Source organism: Mandrillus leucophaeus, unplaced genomic scaffold (assembly GCF_000951045.1).
Source record: "Mandrillus leucophaeus isolate KB7577 unplaced genomic scaffold, Mleu.le_1.0 Scaffold180, whole genome shotgun sequence".
NCBI classification, from domain to species: Eukaryota; Metazoa; Chordata; class Mammalia; order Primates; family Cercopithecidae; genus Mandrillus; species Mandrillus leucophaeus.
In genome coordinates this window covers 1768118-1782231 of record NW_012101810.1, presented here as the reverse complement: position 1 = coordinate 1782231, position 14114 = coordinate 1768118, and the positions used below count along the sequence as shown (strand labels likewise).

At 48.9% G+C, this 14114-nt stretch overlaps 1 protein-coding gene across 4 annotated transcripts in view; it reads right to left on the bottom strand.

The window, feature by feature from the left end:
• The window catches only part of PRKAR1B (protein kinase, cAMP-dependent, regulatory, type I, beta), a 202925-nt gene that overhangs the window by 161780 nt on the left and 27031 nt on the right, over window positions 1–14114 (bottom strand). For all 4 annotated transcript variants that reach the window (XM_011977573.1, XM_011977571.1, XM_011977572.1 and 1 more), the window contains 2 exons: window positions 7915–8085; window positions 4578–4669 (listed from right to left, as the gene is read on the bottom strand). In XM_011977573.1, coding sequence (XP_011832963.1) covers window positions 4578–4669; window positions 7915–8085 — 263 coding nt within the window. The remainder of the gene's footprint in view (window positions 1–4577; window positions 4670–7914; window positions 8086–14114) is intronic.

Here is a 14114-nt window from a genome sequence, read left to right as displayed (position 1 = left end):
CCCGGGAGGTGGAGGTTGCAGTGAGCTGAGATTGCACCAGTACACTCCAGCCTGGGCAACAGGGCGAGACTTCATCTCAAAATAATAATAATAATAATAAATAATAAACAATAATAACAATGTGCTCACCCAGACCAGAGTCCTGGTCCTGCAGCCCATTCCTAGAAGAGCTGAGTGTAGACCAGCCACCTGCTGGGCCCGATCTGCAAACTGAGGCCCAGAACGCAGACATAAATCTTCTAAGCACAGCAGCCGACGTTTAGGGTGCCTGCCCAAATGACGACCACTCTGCATTGATTGAAACTCCCACCCCAGCATTCAAAGATGTCATGGTTCTGTGATCTGTCTCCTGTCTCCTGCCTACAGATGACAGCCCCAGGACGTGCTACCCATCGTGATGCAAGGTGAGCATGGCTGAAGCCCAGCTGTACGTCCACAGTGCTTTGTCCACCCAGAGCACCCCCTTCTAGTTGGCACAAAGGAGCAGGTTCGCAGGGCCACACTGGACCCCGGCCTCATCAGCCACCATCCTTTCCTGAGGACTTGAAGCTGCATTAAAAATGAACAGCTTGGCCGGGCACAGTGGCTCTCACCTGTAACCTCAACACTTTGACAGGCTAAGGCAGGAGGATCGCTTGAGGTCAGGAGTTCGAGACCAGCCTGAGCAACATGGCAAGACCCTGTCTCTACAAAAAATTTAAAGGCTGGGCGCAGTGGCTCATACCTGTAATCCCAGAACTTGGGAGGCCGAGGCAGGTGGATCACTTGAGGTCATGCGTTCAAGACCAGCCTGGCCAACATGGTGAAACCCCATCTCCACTAAATATACAAAAATTAGTCGGGTGTGGTGGCACACGCCTGTAATCCCAGCTATTTGGGATGCTGAGGCAGGGGAATCGCTTGAACCTGGGAGGTGGACGTTGCAGAGAGCCAAGATTGCACCACTGCACTCCAGGCTGGGCAACAAGAGTGAAACTCCATCCCAAAAAAAAAAAAAAAAAAAAAAAATTTTTTTAATTAGCCAGGTGTGGCGGTGCACACCTGTAGTCCCAGCTATTTGGGAAGTTGAGAAGGGAGGATCACTTGAGCCCAGAAGGTCGAGGCTGCAGTGAGCTATGATGGTGTCACTATACTCCAGCCTGGGCGACAGAGTAAGGCCTTGTCTTTAAAAAAAATAAAAAATAAAAAATAAAAAAATGGACAGCTGGTCTGTGTGGCCAGCAGCTGTGGACTAGGGACCTCCTGCCTCAGGGCTGAGTCTGTCTGCAAAGAGGAAGCTGCAGAGGCTGCAGTGAGGCGCGGCTGGGACCAGAAAGGGCTCTCTCTTCCTCAGGGTCCCTCCGTAATCTTCTAAACTGAATTTTTAACCAGGTGAACATAACATCCATTCAAAAATGACATTTCAATTGCATTGTAAATTGATGTTTAAATTCAAGTTAAATTCAAGTTAAAATAGTCTTCAGCTCTTCAGTATCTGGCTCCTCCTGGTGACCACTGCCAGGCGGACACCTCTGTGTGTGTATCCCAGGGCCGCTGTGAGCAAGTACAGCAGGTCCTGAAACAACAGAAGTGTATTGTCTCTGCAGTTCTGGGGGCCAGAAGTCCAGATCCAGGATTAGCAGGTGGAAATCAAGGTGCTGCAGAGCCATGCCCTCCACAGGCCCCGGGCAGACCCCTCCTCGCCTCTTCCAGTGTCTACGGCCCTCCTCAGCCTGTGGCCACATCTCACCAATTCCTGCCTTGTGGTCACATGGCCTCTTCCCCTTCTGTGTGTGGAATCTCCTCCTGCCTCCCCTTAGAAGGCACATGTGATGGTATCAGGGCCCTCCTGGGAAACCCAGGGCCACCCGCCCACCTCTCACTTCATCACATCTGCAAAGTCTCTCTCTGCCACTCAAGATGACACATCCAGGTCCCAGAGACAAGGATGTGGGTATCTTGGGGAGCCTGGACACCTCCCAGGATGGAGTAGCCATGCCCAGCTACTCCAACCACACACAGCTACTCCAACCATGTCCAGGCTAATCCTGAATTCCAGCCACACCCAGCTACTCTAGTCACATCTAGCTACTCTAGTCATTCTCAGCTATCCATCCATGCTTAGTTACTCTCACCACAATGAGATACTCCAGCCGCACCCAGCTATTCCAGCCACACCCAGCTTCTCTAGCCACATCTAACTACTGCAGTCATGCCCAGCTACTCCATGTATGCCTAGCTACTCTAGCCACACCCAGATATTCCAGCCATGTCCACCTACTCCAACCAAACCCAGCTATTCCAGCCACACCCAGCTATTCACACCATGCCCAGCTACTCCACCCAAACCCAGCTATTCCAGCCACACCCAGCTACTCTGGCCACATCTAGTTGCTCCATCCATGCCTAGCTACTCTAGCCACACCCAGCTACTCCAGCAACCCCCAGCTATTCCAGTCACACCCAGCTACTCCAGCCACATCTAGCCACTCGTCATGCCCAGCTAACTCTATCCATGCCTAGCTACTCCAGCCACACAGAGCTATCCCAGCCATGCTCAGCTACTCTAACCACTGGTCAACCACAGAGGTAGCAGGTGTTGCTGCTTGAGGTAACTGGGCACCCTAGACCCAAAGTATCCAGCCTGAACCGGGCACATGCTCTGGATGAGATAGTGTATTTCAGCATGATGTGAGCGGCTGGGAGCCAAGGCCCCTGAAGGCCACTCCTCTGCATAGCCCCCTGCCACCCTTTCTGAGTGAGATTCCAGCAAAATGTATCAAAAGCCCGTTACAAACACGCACCCCAACACCTATCAGGATCTTAATAGGCCAATCTCTGACCCAGCAACCAGAATGACAGGAGTCTCCTGCCTAACCGCAGAGTTACTACTCACAGAAACATTGTAGCGCAGAGAAATTAGAATCCTCCCACGTGACCTTGGCAAAGGCAGCAGTTAATAAACTCTGATTCATTCTTACAATGGAACACTGTGCAGATACTCACAACAATTAGATTTGTACTTATACGGAAGGACTTCTTAGACCCATCACCAGCAAGGAGCAGAGCACAGAACAATGTGTCTAGTGTGCTCCCAGGGTCCCCACCTGCGCTCCTGGGCACACACCTGCAAACACAGAGGGCGGCTAGAGCCCCCCTGGACCACCACACAGTCGCCCTCCAGGAGGGGGAGAAAAAGACACTTTCTCTTTGTATTTTATACCTATGGAGGTCATTTAGATTTTATATAGAACTAGTATCAAAATATCTCAATCTAATAAAGAATTATAATTTGTCAAATAATTGTTTTAAAAGAGAGAATTTTCAATGTTGCACATCCTTTGATCACATCAAGGAATTTACCTCAAAGAAAGAAATGAACAAGTACTCCAGGATGAAAACGCAAGGATGACCACCAAATGTTCATAAAATTAAAAATGCAGGCCAGGCGCAGTGGCTCACGCCTGTAATCCCAGCACTTTGGGTGGCTGAGGCAGGTGGATCATGAGGTCAGGAGTTTGAGACCAGCCTGGGCATCATGGCAAAACCCCATCTCTGCTAAAAATGCAAAAATTAGCCGGGTGTGGTGGCGGGTGCCTGTAGTCCCAGATACTCAGGAGGCTGAGGCAGGAGAATTGCTTGAACCTGAGAAGCAGAGGTTGAAGTGAACCAAGATCTCACCACTGCAGTCTAGCCTGGCCAACAGAGCAAGACTCTGTCTAAAATAATAATAATAATAGAGATTTAAAAAATGCAAACAGCCACAATAGGAAAACATCTAACTCACACAGAAATTGACAGCACAGACCACTGCAGAACCCTTACTGGCGTGGAAAGATGTTAAGGACGCCCTGAGTGTAAGAAAACAGTGTAGAATGAGATGCTATTACAGACGGGATCTGTGCACAAGGTCAATCCTTAACGACTGCCCCCCAAATATCCCCAAGGATTATCTCTAGGCATCAGATGGAGACATTTTTGCTCTTAATCTTTTCAAACTTTTCTGATTTTTCCAATTATGTCTATGATCACCATCCCCACATATGGCACCCAAGCCCCTTCACACTCGGCCCTTTCCCTGAATAACCCTGACCTCCTCTGTCCCCTCACTGTGACCCTGCAGACCTCATCTGCTGTCACCTCCTGCCTCGAGCCTCCAAGCTCCCGGTACAGGCAGGAGCCACGGGAAAGGTACATCCTGGCCCCATCTCCCCCGCGAAGCGGTGAGCTTAACAACGGCAAGGCACGTCCACGCATACGGAAGAGGCCGGAACACGAAGCCCACAGTCATCACACCACCCGTGCCTTTCTAGGTATAGCGCGCGGGGGAACCACAGATCCAGACCCGGTATTTGAGGAAGGCAGCCGGGTCCTCCCAGAGCAGGGATTCAGCTCGGCAGCAGGGCAGGTGCACGCAGCGTAGTATTTCGGGAAGCCACCCCTGCCTGGCGAGCCCACGTTTCCAGAGAGCTGTGACACGCTTCTCCTGGCACCGAGCATTCCGTGATCCACGGCCCATGAGTCAGAGAAATGGCAGAGCCTCCCTGGAGGCCGGGGAGGGCGGTGGTGATGCCGGGGCGGGGGACGAGTCTGCCTACCTCCTCTCATTGTCATCCAGGTGAGCGAAGAGCACATTCTTGGAGATGGCCTTGGCCAGTGCAGTCATGGTCTTGTAGTCCTTGGGAATCACCTGAAGCAGAACCAAAACATCACCACGTGAGCCACCCTGTCCTGACGCTGTGACGCGGCCTGAAATCTCCCCATTCCACCCTCAGCTTGCCGTTATCAGGCAATGGTACAAATATGCAATTTGAAGTTTAATGTGTACTTCACCACTATTTTTTCTTTTAAACAGCCTTGATCACAGCTCCCTGCAGACCTCCTGGGCTCAGGTGCTCCTCCCGCCTCAGCCTCCCAAGTAGCTGGGACCACAGGTGTGCACCACCACGCTTGACTAATTTTTTTATTTTTACTAGAGATGAGGTCTCAGTATGTTGCCCAGGCTGGTCTCAAACATCTGAGCTCAAGCAATCCTGCCACCTCAGCCTCCCAAAGGGCTGGGATTACAGGTGTCAGCCACCGCACCAAGCCTCTTATTACTTTTGAAATGCAGTCACGTGTCACGTAATGATGGGGAAGCGTTTCTGAGAAATTCATCATTAGGCAATTTCATCATCGTGCGAATATCACAGAGCAACAGACACAAGCCTAGCTGGTGTAGCCTAACTACGCACTGAGGTTAGAACGTGACAGAGCCCATCACTCCTAGGCTACAAATCTGTACAGCATGTGGCCATCCTAACAATGCAGGCAGCTGTAACACAACGCTAGGTGTATCTAAACATATCTACACAGGCCGGGAATGGTGGCTCACGCCTTTAATCCCAGCACTTTGGGAGGCCGAGGCAGGTGGATCACCTGAGTTCAGGAGTTCGAGACCAGCCTGGCCAACATGGTGAAACCTCGTCTCTACTAAAAATACAAAACTTAGTTGGGCGTGGTGGTGCACACTTGTAATCCCAGCTACTCGGGAGGCTGAGACAGGAGAATCACTTGCGCCCGGGAGGCGGAGGTTGCCAGGAGCCAAGATCCTGCACTCCACTGCACTCCAGCCTGGGTGACAGAGCAAGACTCCATCTCAAAAAAAATAAACAACTAAACAAACATATCCACACAGAGAAAAGACACAGTAAAAAATACAGTATCATAATCTTACAGGACCACGTATATGCAATCTGTCAACAACCGAAGTGCGGTCATGTAGTGGGTACCTGTATGCAGTATGCTGTTATTGGCTGCAGTCACCCCACGGTGCAAAGATCTCAAAACCCATTCCTCCTGTGTGTCTGTCTGTCTGTCTGTCTGAAACTCTGCACACTTTGATCAATAATTCCCCACTCCCTCTCTGGATGAATCAGAAGCACTATGAACACCTCAGATGCCAGGATGTCCCCCCTTAAAATAAAACCATGCAGGAAGGTTGTTTAGGCCATAATGAGAGCTAGTGTGGTGCTCGGGCCACCCGGGAAGTCCCTGTCTGTCCAGGTGCAACAGCGGACCACGTAGGCTTAGGCGTGCTGTGTGTTTAATGCACAGAGCCCCTGTGCAGACGTCTTTGAGAGACAGCACTCCAATCTCCTAAAAAGCCACTTCAATTCTAATGCTTGAAAGTGTTGGCTGGGCACGGTGGCTCACGCCTATAATCTCAGCACTTTGGGGGGCTGAGGCAGGTAGATCACCTGAGGTCAGGAGTTCGAGACCTGCCTGGCCAGCATGGTGAAACCCCATCTCTACTAAAAATACAAAAAATCAGCAGGGCGTGATGACAGGCACCTGTAATCTCAGCCAATCAGGAGGCTGAGACAGGAGAATCACATGAACCTGGGAGGCAGAGGTTGTGGTGAGCTGAGATCGTGCCATTGCACTCCAGCCTGGGAAACAAGAGTGAAACTCTGTCTCAAAAAAATATATATAAGTGTTTTGTTTTCAAATCCTTTCTATTTACAGAGGAGTTGCAAAGATCATTCCCGTGCACCTTGCAGGTCCCCTGATGTTACCACCTTACATCCTAGGATGCATTTATCACAACCAGGGAGGCTATGTCGATATGTGACATGCACGAGCCCCACACCAAATCTGTTCTTCCTTTGTTTTGCCTGAGTGGCCTTTTTCTGTCCCAGGACTCTGTCCTGTCTCCCCTGTGCCCTCTGGTCTGCGACAGTTCTTCACACTCTCCTCATGTGACATGAGCAGGGCTCGTCAGGCATTCTGCAGAGCGTCCTGCAATTTGGGTTTATCTGAGGTTCTACTCATGGTTAGACTGAGGTTCTGGGTCTTGGGGAGGTAGACCCCAGAGGCGGAGTGCCCTAATAAATGTTTAACAATGCTTGTGCTAGCTTTAATTAGCTGATTATAAAAGTATTAAGGGGCGGGCACGGTGGCTCACGCCTGTATTCCCAGCACTTTGGGAGGCCGAGACGGGCGGATCACAAGGTCAGGAAATCGAGACCATCCTGGACAACATGGTGAAACCCCGTCTCTACTAAAAATACCAAAAAAATTAGCCAGGCGTGGTGGCGGGAGCCTGTAGTCCCAGTTACTCGGGAGGCTGAGGCAGGAGAATGGCGTGAACCTGGGAGGCGGAGCTTGCAGTGAGCCAAGATCGTGCCACTGCACTCCAGCCTGGGTGACTGAGTGAGACTCTGTCTCTAAATAAATAAATAAATAAATAAATAAATAAAAAACAAACAAACAAAAAAGTATTAAATACTGGGGAAAGGAATGGGGTGTGCGTGTTTAGGAAACAGAGTCTCAGTTCTGCAAGGTAAGAAGGTTCTGGAGATGGTGGTGGTGACGATTCCACAACAATGAGAATGTGCTTAACGCCACTCAACCATGCACTCAGAAATGGCTAAGAGGGTATCGGAGACTGACTTGTGTCTCCCCAGAAATTCACATGTGGAAGCCCTAACCAGCTATGGTATTTGGAGAGAAGCCTTTGGGAGGTGGCTGTGGCTGGATGGGGTCATGAGAGGAGGACCCTGAATAATGGGATTTGTGCCGTATAAGAAGAGACCAGAGAGGCTGCAGGAGCATGGGAGGCACACAGCCCAGGACAGTCTCTGCTGACTCCAAGGACCTAGGTGCTAGCGAGTCCCTTCCCTTCCCTGAGCCTGCGAGGATCCTAAAGCCGCCCTGGGGCTGCAGAGACCCCACACAGAGCTGCTCCCATAAATTCGAGCTCAGCTCATCTGGCAAAGACAGTAACAAACCAATCCCGCCCAGAACTGCGTCCACCATCACCCACGTAGTCCTCCCTCCGACCAAAATGACACTGAGGCCCCAGGAGGATGAGGGTGCCCTGTGGGGGTCCAGGGAGCTCACGGGTGACAGCCAAGTGCCGAGGCCTGGGGACAGGAACCCCGTGAGCCTCACCTTCCTGACATAGGACACGGCGTCCTCCTCGGTGTACACCTCAGCGCTCACGCCTCCTCGCCGGCGGCGGGCCTTCACCACGGGGTTCGGGGGCGTGGGCGACACCTCCTCATCATGGGAGTCCGACTGTGAGTTCGACTTCTGCCGCGCCAAAATCTGCCTGTTTTCTTCCTGTGTGGGAGAGGAAAACACAGAAAGGAAGTAAGAACCTGGCTGTTGTGGCCGGGCACAGGGCTCACGCTGGTGATCCTAACACTGTGGGAGGCCCAGTGGGAGGATCGCTTGAACGCAGGAGTTGGAGATAGGATTGGGCTTTGTGTCCCCACCCAAATCTCATTTTGTGTCCCCACCCAAATCTCATCTTGAATTGTAATCCCCATCATCCCCACATGTCCAGGGAGAGACCCGGTGGAGGTGACTGAATCACGGGGGCAGTTTCCCCCTTGCTGTTCTTGTGATAGTGAGGGCATTCTCACAAGATCTGATGGGTTTCTAAGGGGCTCCTCCCCCTTCACTCAGCACTTCTCCTTCCTGCCGCCCTGTGAAGAAGGGGCTTTGCTTCACCCTCACCTTCTGCCATGATCGTAAGCTTCCTGAGGTCCCCCCCAGCCATGAGGAACTGTGAGTTAATTCAATCTCTCTATAAACTACCTAGTCTCAGGTGGTTTTTTATAGCAGTTTGAAAATGGACTAATACACCCTGTCCCTACCAAAAAAAAAAAGAATTAGCTGTAAGTGGTTTCACCTAAAGTTGCAGTTTCTGAGAACCTGTCAACATTTCTGTGTAAGTATCAGTTTTGTGAGACATTAAAAAATAAAGTGGATGAGGCTCTCTGGGTAATTTTTATAACTGTCTGTAAATCCACAATTATCTGAAAATTAAAACTTTAATTTGCTTTTTAAAGTGGGTGAGAGGCTGAACTGGCGTGGGGTTTACGGAGGCTGAGATGACAAGCATCTGGAGGTCTGCTGGGAGGAGGGGACTGGAAGTTGAGCCCCGAGTCACCGTATAATGACCATGGTTGTGTCCTCCACGTGGGTTGGGGTTGCTCCGAAGCCCACCTTGCCTTGAGCTGTGGATGGCAGGACGCACCACCCTGCAGACCTTGCTCCTGCCCACAGACAAGTGCACCAACCACTGTCCACAGCTCTTCAGCCACTCTTAAGCCTCATGCATCCAGCGTGGTCTTAGTCAGCCTGTGCATTTCAATCCCACCAGGGCCGATGTGCCTTTCCTCCTGCACCTGGAGGACCTCTGTTTGCATAACCTGCAGCCTAAACACTGACCTCCACCACCCTCAAAGGTGGGCTTAGGACCAGGGACGGGGGGCTCTGTGGTCTGAGGACACACCTGGCCCTGAGCTGAGCCCCTTTCTTGCTGCAATTCTGCCTCTTTGGGAAAAGGGTGAAGTAAGAGGTGGGAGGAAGGAAGGAGGGAAAGAGGAAGGAGGGAGGGAGCAGGGGGTAGGGAGGAGGGAGAGGAAAAGTCAAGAATCAGCAGTGCCAGGCAGCCTGGAGAGCCCAGGAGCCTAGTCCCCGTCCTAAGGCCACGCCAGGTAGCCCAACTCATGGGGACCACAGCTGAGCACACTACTTTCCTAGAGTGCTGTGTGACCCTGAGTAAGTTGTTTGACCTCACTGGGACTTATCTGTGAGGGGAAATGAAGACACGTGTCCCTAGCATCATAGCAAGAAGAGACTTCAGGCCGGGTCTGGTGGCTTCAGGCCAGGTATGGTGGCTTCAGGCCAGGTATGGTGGCTTCAGGCCAGGTGTGGTGGCTTCAGGCCGGGTGTGGTGGCTTCAGGCCGGATGTGGTGGCTCACACCTATAATTCCAGCACTTAGGGAGGATCGTTTGGCCCCAGGAGTTCAAGACCAGCCTGGGCAACATAGTGAGACCACATCTCAAAAAAAATGTGTTGGCCAGGCACGGCGGCTCACGCTTATAACCCCAGCACTTTGGGAGGCCAAGGCGGGCGGATCATGAGGTCAGGAGATGGAGATCATCCTGGCGAACACGGTGAAAACCCTTCTCTACTAAAAATACAAAAAATTAGCTGGGTGTGGTGGCGGACACCTGTAGTCTCAGCTACTCGGGAGGCTGAGGCAGGAGAATGGCGTGAACCCGGGAGGCAGGGCTTGCAATGAGCCGAGATCGCGCCACTGCACTCCAGCCTGGGCGACAGAGCAAGACTCCATCTCAAAAAAAAAAAAAGTATTTTAAGGAAAAGAGATTTCAACCTGTCCTAACAGATACGAACTGCTCTGTGTGCAGAAGCAATGCTGGCTCACGTGTCCTGAGTGTTCACCTTGGTCACTCATGCCCTACTCAGCCTCGAGGTAGGTGCGGCCCCCAACCCCTCACACAGATCAGGCACACAAGGCCCTCGCTCTCCCTCCCGGCCTCACCCTGATCCAGCCCCCCGCCTTCCTGATGGTCCTCTGAGGGCTTTGGTCCCCCACAGCTGGGAAGCTTCCCAAAAAAAGATGGCGGCCCCATCAGGCAGGGCCTTGCTTCATGGACCAGGAGGTGGAGGGGAAATTCAGGGGCAACCAGGCCAAGTTCCCTACCAATGCCTTCTGACATCCCAAGACCCAGACATGCCCACCTGTAACAAGGCTGAGACCGCGGTTCTGAGGTGCCCACCCTCCAGGGGCACAGGAGCTCTGACAGATGCAGATACCACAGGTGAAAGTCATCAAGATCCAGACCTGGGACCATGGGAGCCCAGGAGCCTGGGAGCCAGGCAGTCCCCCAAGGCCAGGAGCCCAGGTATCCTGTGGCTGCTCCTCCTCTTCCCTTTTACTGTGGAAATTCCCAAACTACACAAGAGTAGACAGAGTAATACAATGAATCACCAAATGCCCGTCACCCACCCTCAACATTATCCAAACAGAGGCAGTCCTATTTCGTTTCACCTCCACCCACTTCAAACAGACACAGACACACACACACACACAGGATGGAAGCAAATCTCAGATATAGCATTTTAAATACTTCAATATCTATCTCTAAAATGCAACTTGTTAAAACATAACCACAATCCCCATTATCATCTTCTGTGAGTTGGATGCAGTTTGTCCCTCCTGAAATTTGATCCTCAATGTGGTGATGTTGGGAGGTCCATGAATGTAATTTTTTATATTAATTAATATAATTCATGTTACATATAAAATATAATATACATATAACAGTAGGAAAATACACCATGAAAATATCTAAAAAAGAGACAAAAATAGAAAAAACATGTGTGTGTATATATATATAAAATACGTTTTTTATATATACACACATATAGCAAAAACATTCCAGGAGGCTCAATATCTGATTAACACCAGTTCCAGAAGACAAAATAAAATAGAAATTTGCCAGAAATAAAAGAAAAATTTCCCTAAACTGAAGAATATGAGTGTCTTGGTTGACAGAGCCCACAAGATTTTCATTCCTAGTAAAAGGATCTCTTATACTGTACTTCCAGGGATGAGAATTTTCCAAAAGCTCCCATAGAGAAAAGTCAGGTCACCTACAAAGGACTGACAATACGAATGGCTCACACTTCTCAAAAGAAACACTAGATACTAGAGGACAATGAAACGAAGCCTCCAATATTCTGAAGGAAACTTCCTTTCAAGCTAGACCTTTATACCCAGCTAAACTAGCATTCGTGTTTGTAGTTATAATAAAGGCATTTCCCCAGTATACTTGATCAATAATTTTTAACTTTTAGAATGTGCTTACAGACAAAGCATAAAAGGCATAATTCTAGTTTTTGAAAAAAATATAAATATTATCAATGCAGACAATGCAAAATGAAAAGTTCAGATAACAAAAAGGTAATAAAATTTTGAAGAGGAAAGCTAAACAGGGTGGATATGTGAAGACCTTTGCCTTTTAAAATGCAGAATCAAAGAATATAGTTCACAATGAAATTATAAAGGTGTTAGTGTATCATTTAAAGTTTAGGATTTTAGAAGGGAAATAATAAACGATTTTGAAATGGTGATACAACTATACTGGGAAGATGGAGAGAGAAGATGGGGTCATCTGGCATTGCCCAAAGTCAACAGAGGGTGTTGATAATTTTAGTTATTATTTACCACCACTCTGACCCAAGCCAGCATTCATCTCTCATCTAGAATATTGAGATGGTTGTTCTTGCAGTTAGGTATTTTATTAAATCATAAATCAGGTTTTTACTCCTGGTAATGACAAACTAAGTTGTTTAGATTGAGCTTTCTGGAGAGATTGACTAGAAAACCTTGATGAAATGTTAAAAATGTATTTTTGAAAGCATCGGAGAGCTACCACAGCAGAGAAGAATTACAAGGCCAATTTCAAGAAGACAGAAACCCAGAGAGGTGAACACAGCACTTGGAACCATGAGAAGTGTCTACAACAAGCAGCCGAGAAATGACAGGCTGAGGTTTCAACAGATTTGCAGAGGTAGGAAAGACCAAAATTGGAACTTAGGGCCTGCCTAGGAAAAGGAATCCTAGTAAATCCTCCAGATTTTGTGTTTGGGCGCAAAAGATTTTCTGTGGACACTAGAAGGGAGGATGAGCTGGGATTAAGCCAGCCTCCCCAGGACTGAAGCTCAGCTCAAATCATCTTAATCCCTAATTGGATCAGGGTGATCCAGGATTGCCAGCACCCCTAGGTTAGCCATTTTTCCAAGGCAATTACAGATTCTCTCAAAAGGAATATATCAGCTTCAAATTTTCTCTTTAATTTTTCATACGTAATGTTGGGAACTTGATCAAAAATAACTCAGATACAAAGAGACAAGATCATGTAATCAAAACCCAAGAGAAGCAAAAGACAACACAAAATGATCCCCTCAAGGCATGCAGATCATGGAATTAATGGACGTAGCCTTTAAAGTAATTATGCTCAGTATGCTCAAGGAAATAAAAGATGAAATTGAGAACACTGGCACGGAACTAAGAAAAAAATTTTTTTAAGGCATATGGAAATGCTAGAATCTAAAAAACATAAAAATTGGAACTAAGAACTTGGTGGATGGGTTTAACAGCAGATGAGAAACACAAGGGAAGAAATTAATAACCTGGAAAATAGATGAAAATATCCAGACTGAAGTACAAAGACAGAAAAGGAAAGCAACTATAGAAAAGTGCTGAAGAGCATGTGGGCTATGGCAAAAAGCTCCAGTTTATGTGAATTTGAGTTCCAGATGGAGGGGAGAGAATATGGCAGAAGCAATGTTTGAAGAGATCATGATGAAGAATTTTCCTAAACGAATAAAAGACATCAGGCCACAGACTCAACAAGCACACAAACTCCCACACAGGATAAACCGGCATAGCGTGGTAAACTGCAAGAGCCAAAGACAGAGAAAAACTTAAAATGCAGCCAGAAAAAAGACATTACCGGCCGGGTGCGGTGGCTCACGCCTGTCATCCCAGCACTTTGGGAGGCCAAGGCAGGTGAATCACCTGAGGTTGGGAGTTTGAGACCAGCCTGACCAACATGGTGAAACCCTGTCTCTACTAAAAATACAAAAATTAGCCAGGCGTGGTGGTGCACACCTGTAATCCCAACTACTCGGGATGCTGAGGCAGGAGAATCGCTTGAACCCGGGAGGCGGAGGTTGCAGTGAGCTGGGATTGCATCACTGCATGCCAGCCTGGGCAACAAAGGGAGACTCTGTCTCAAAAAAAAAAAAGAAAGAAAGAAAGAAAAGAAAAGAAAAAAAAGACATTACCTTCAAAAGGGCATCACAGACCTGACAGCTGACTTCTCAACGGAAATAACAAAAATCAGAAGACAAGAAAGATAGCATCAAGGTTCTACTCCTCATCCACTAACTGTCAACCTAGAACTCTATACCCAGTGTGAAAACAGCCTTCAAAAATGAGGGTGAAATACAGCCAACTGCAGACAAACACACTGAAAAATCCATTCCCAATAGGCCCACTGGCAGGAAAACACTAGGAGCTATACCTCAGACAGGAAGAAAATGACCCCTGGGGGAAACTTGGAAATGCTGGAAGAAATGAACCAAAGAACGTGGAAGTGTGGGGGTAAATCTACACACGCGCTAGCCACATAAAATACAACACAGGCCCGGCGCGGTGGCTCACGCCTGTAATCCAGCACCTTGGGAGGCCGAGGAAGGCAGATCACCTGAGGGCAGGAGATCACCTGAGGTCATAAGGCCAGCCTGGCCAACATGGTGAAA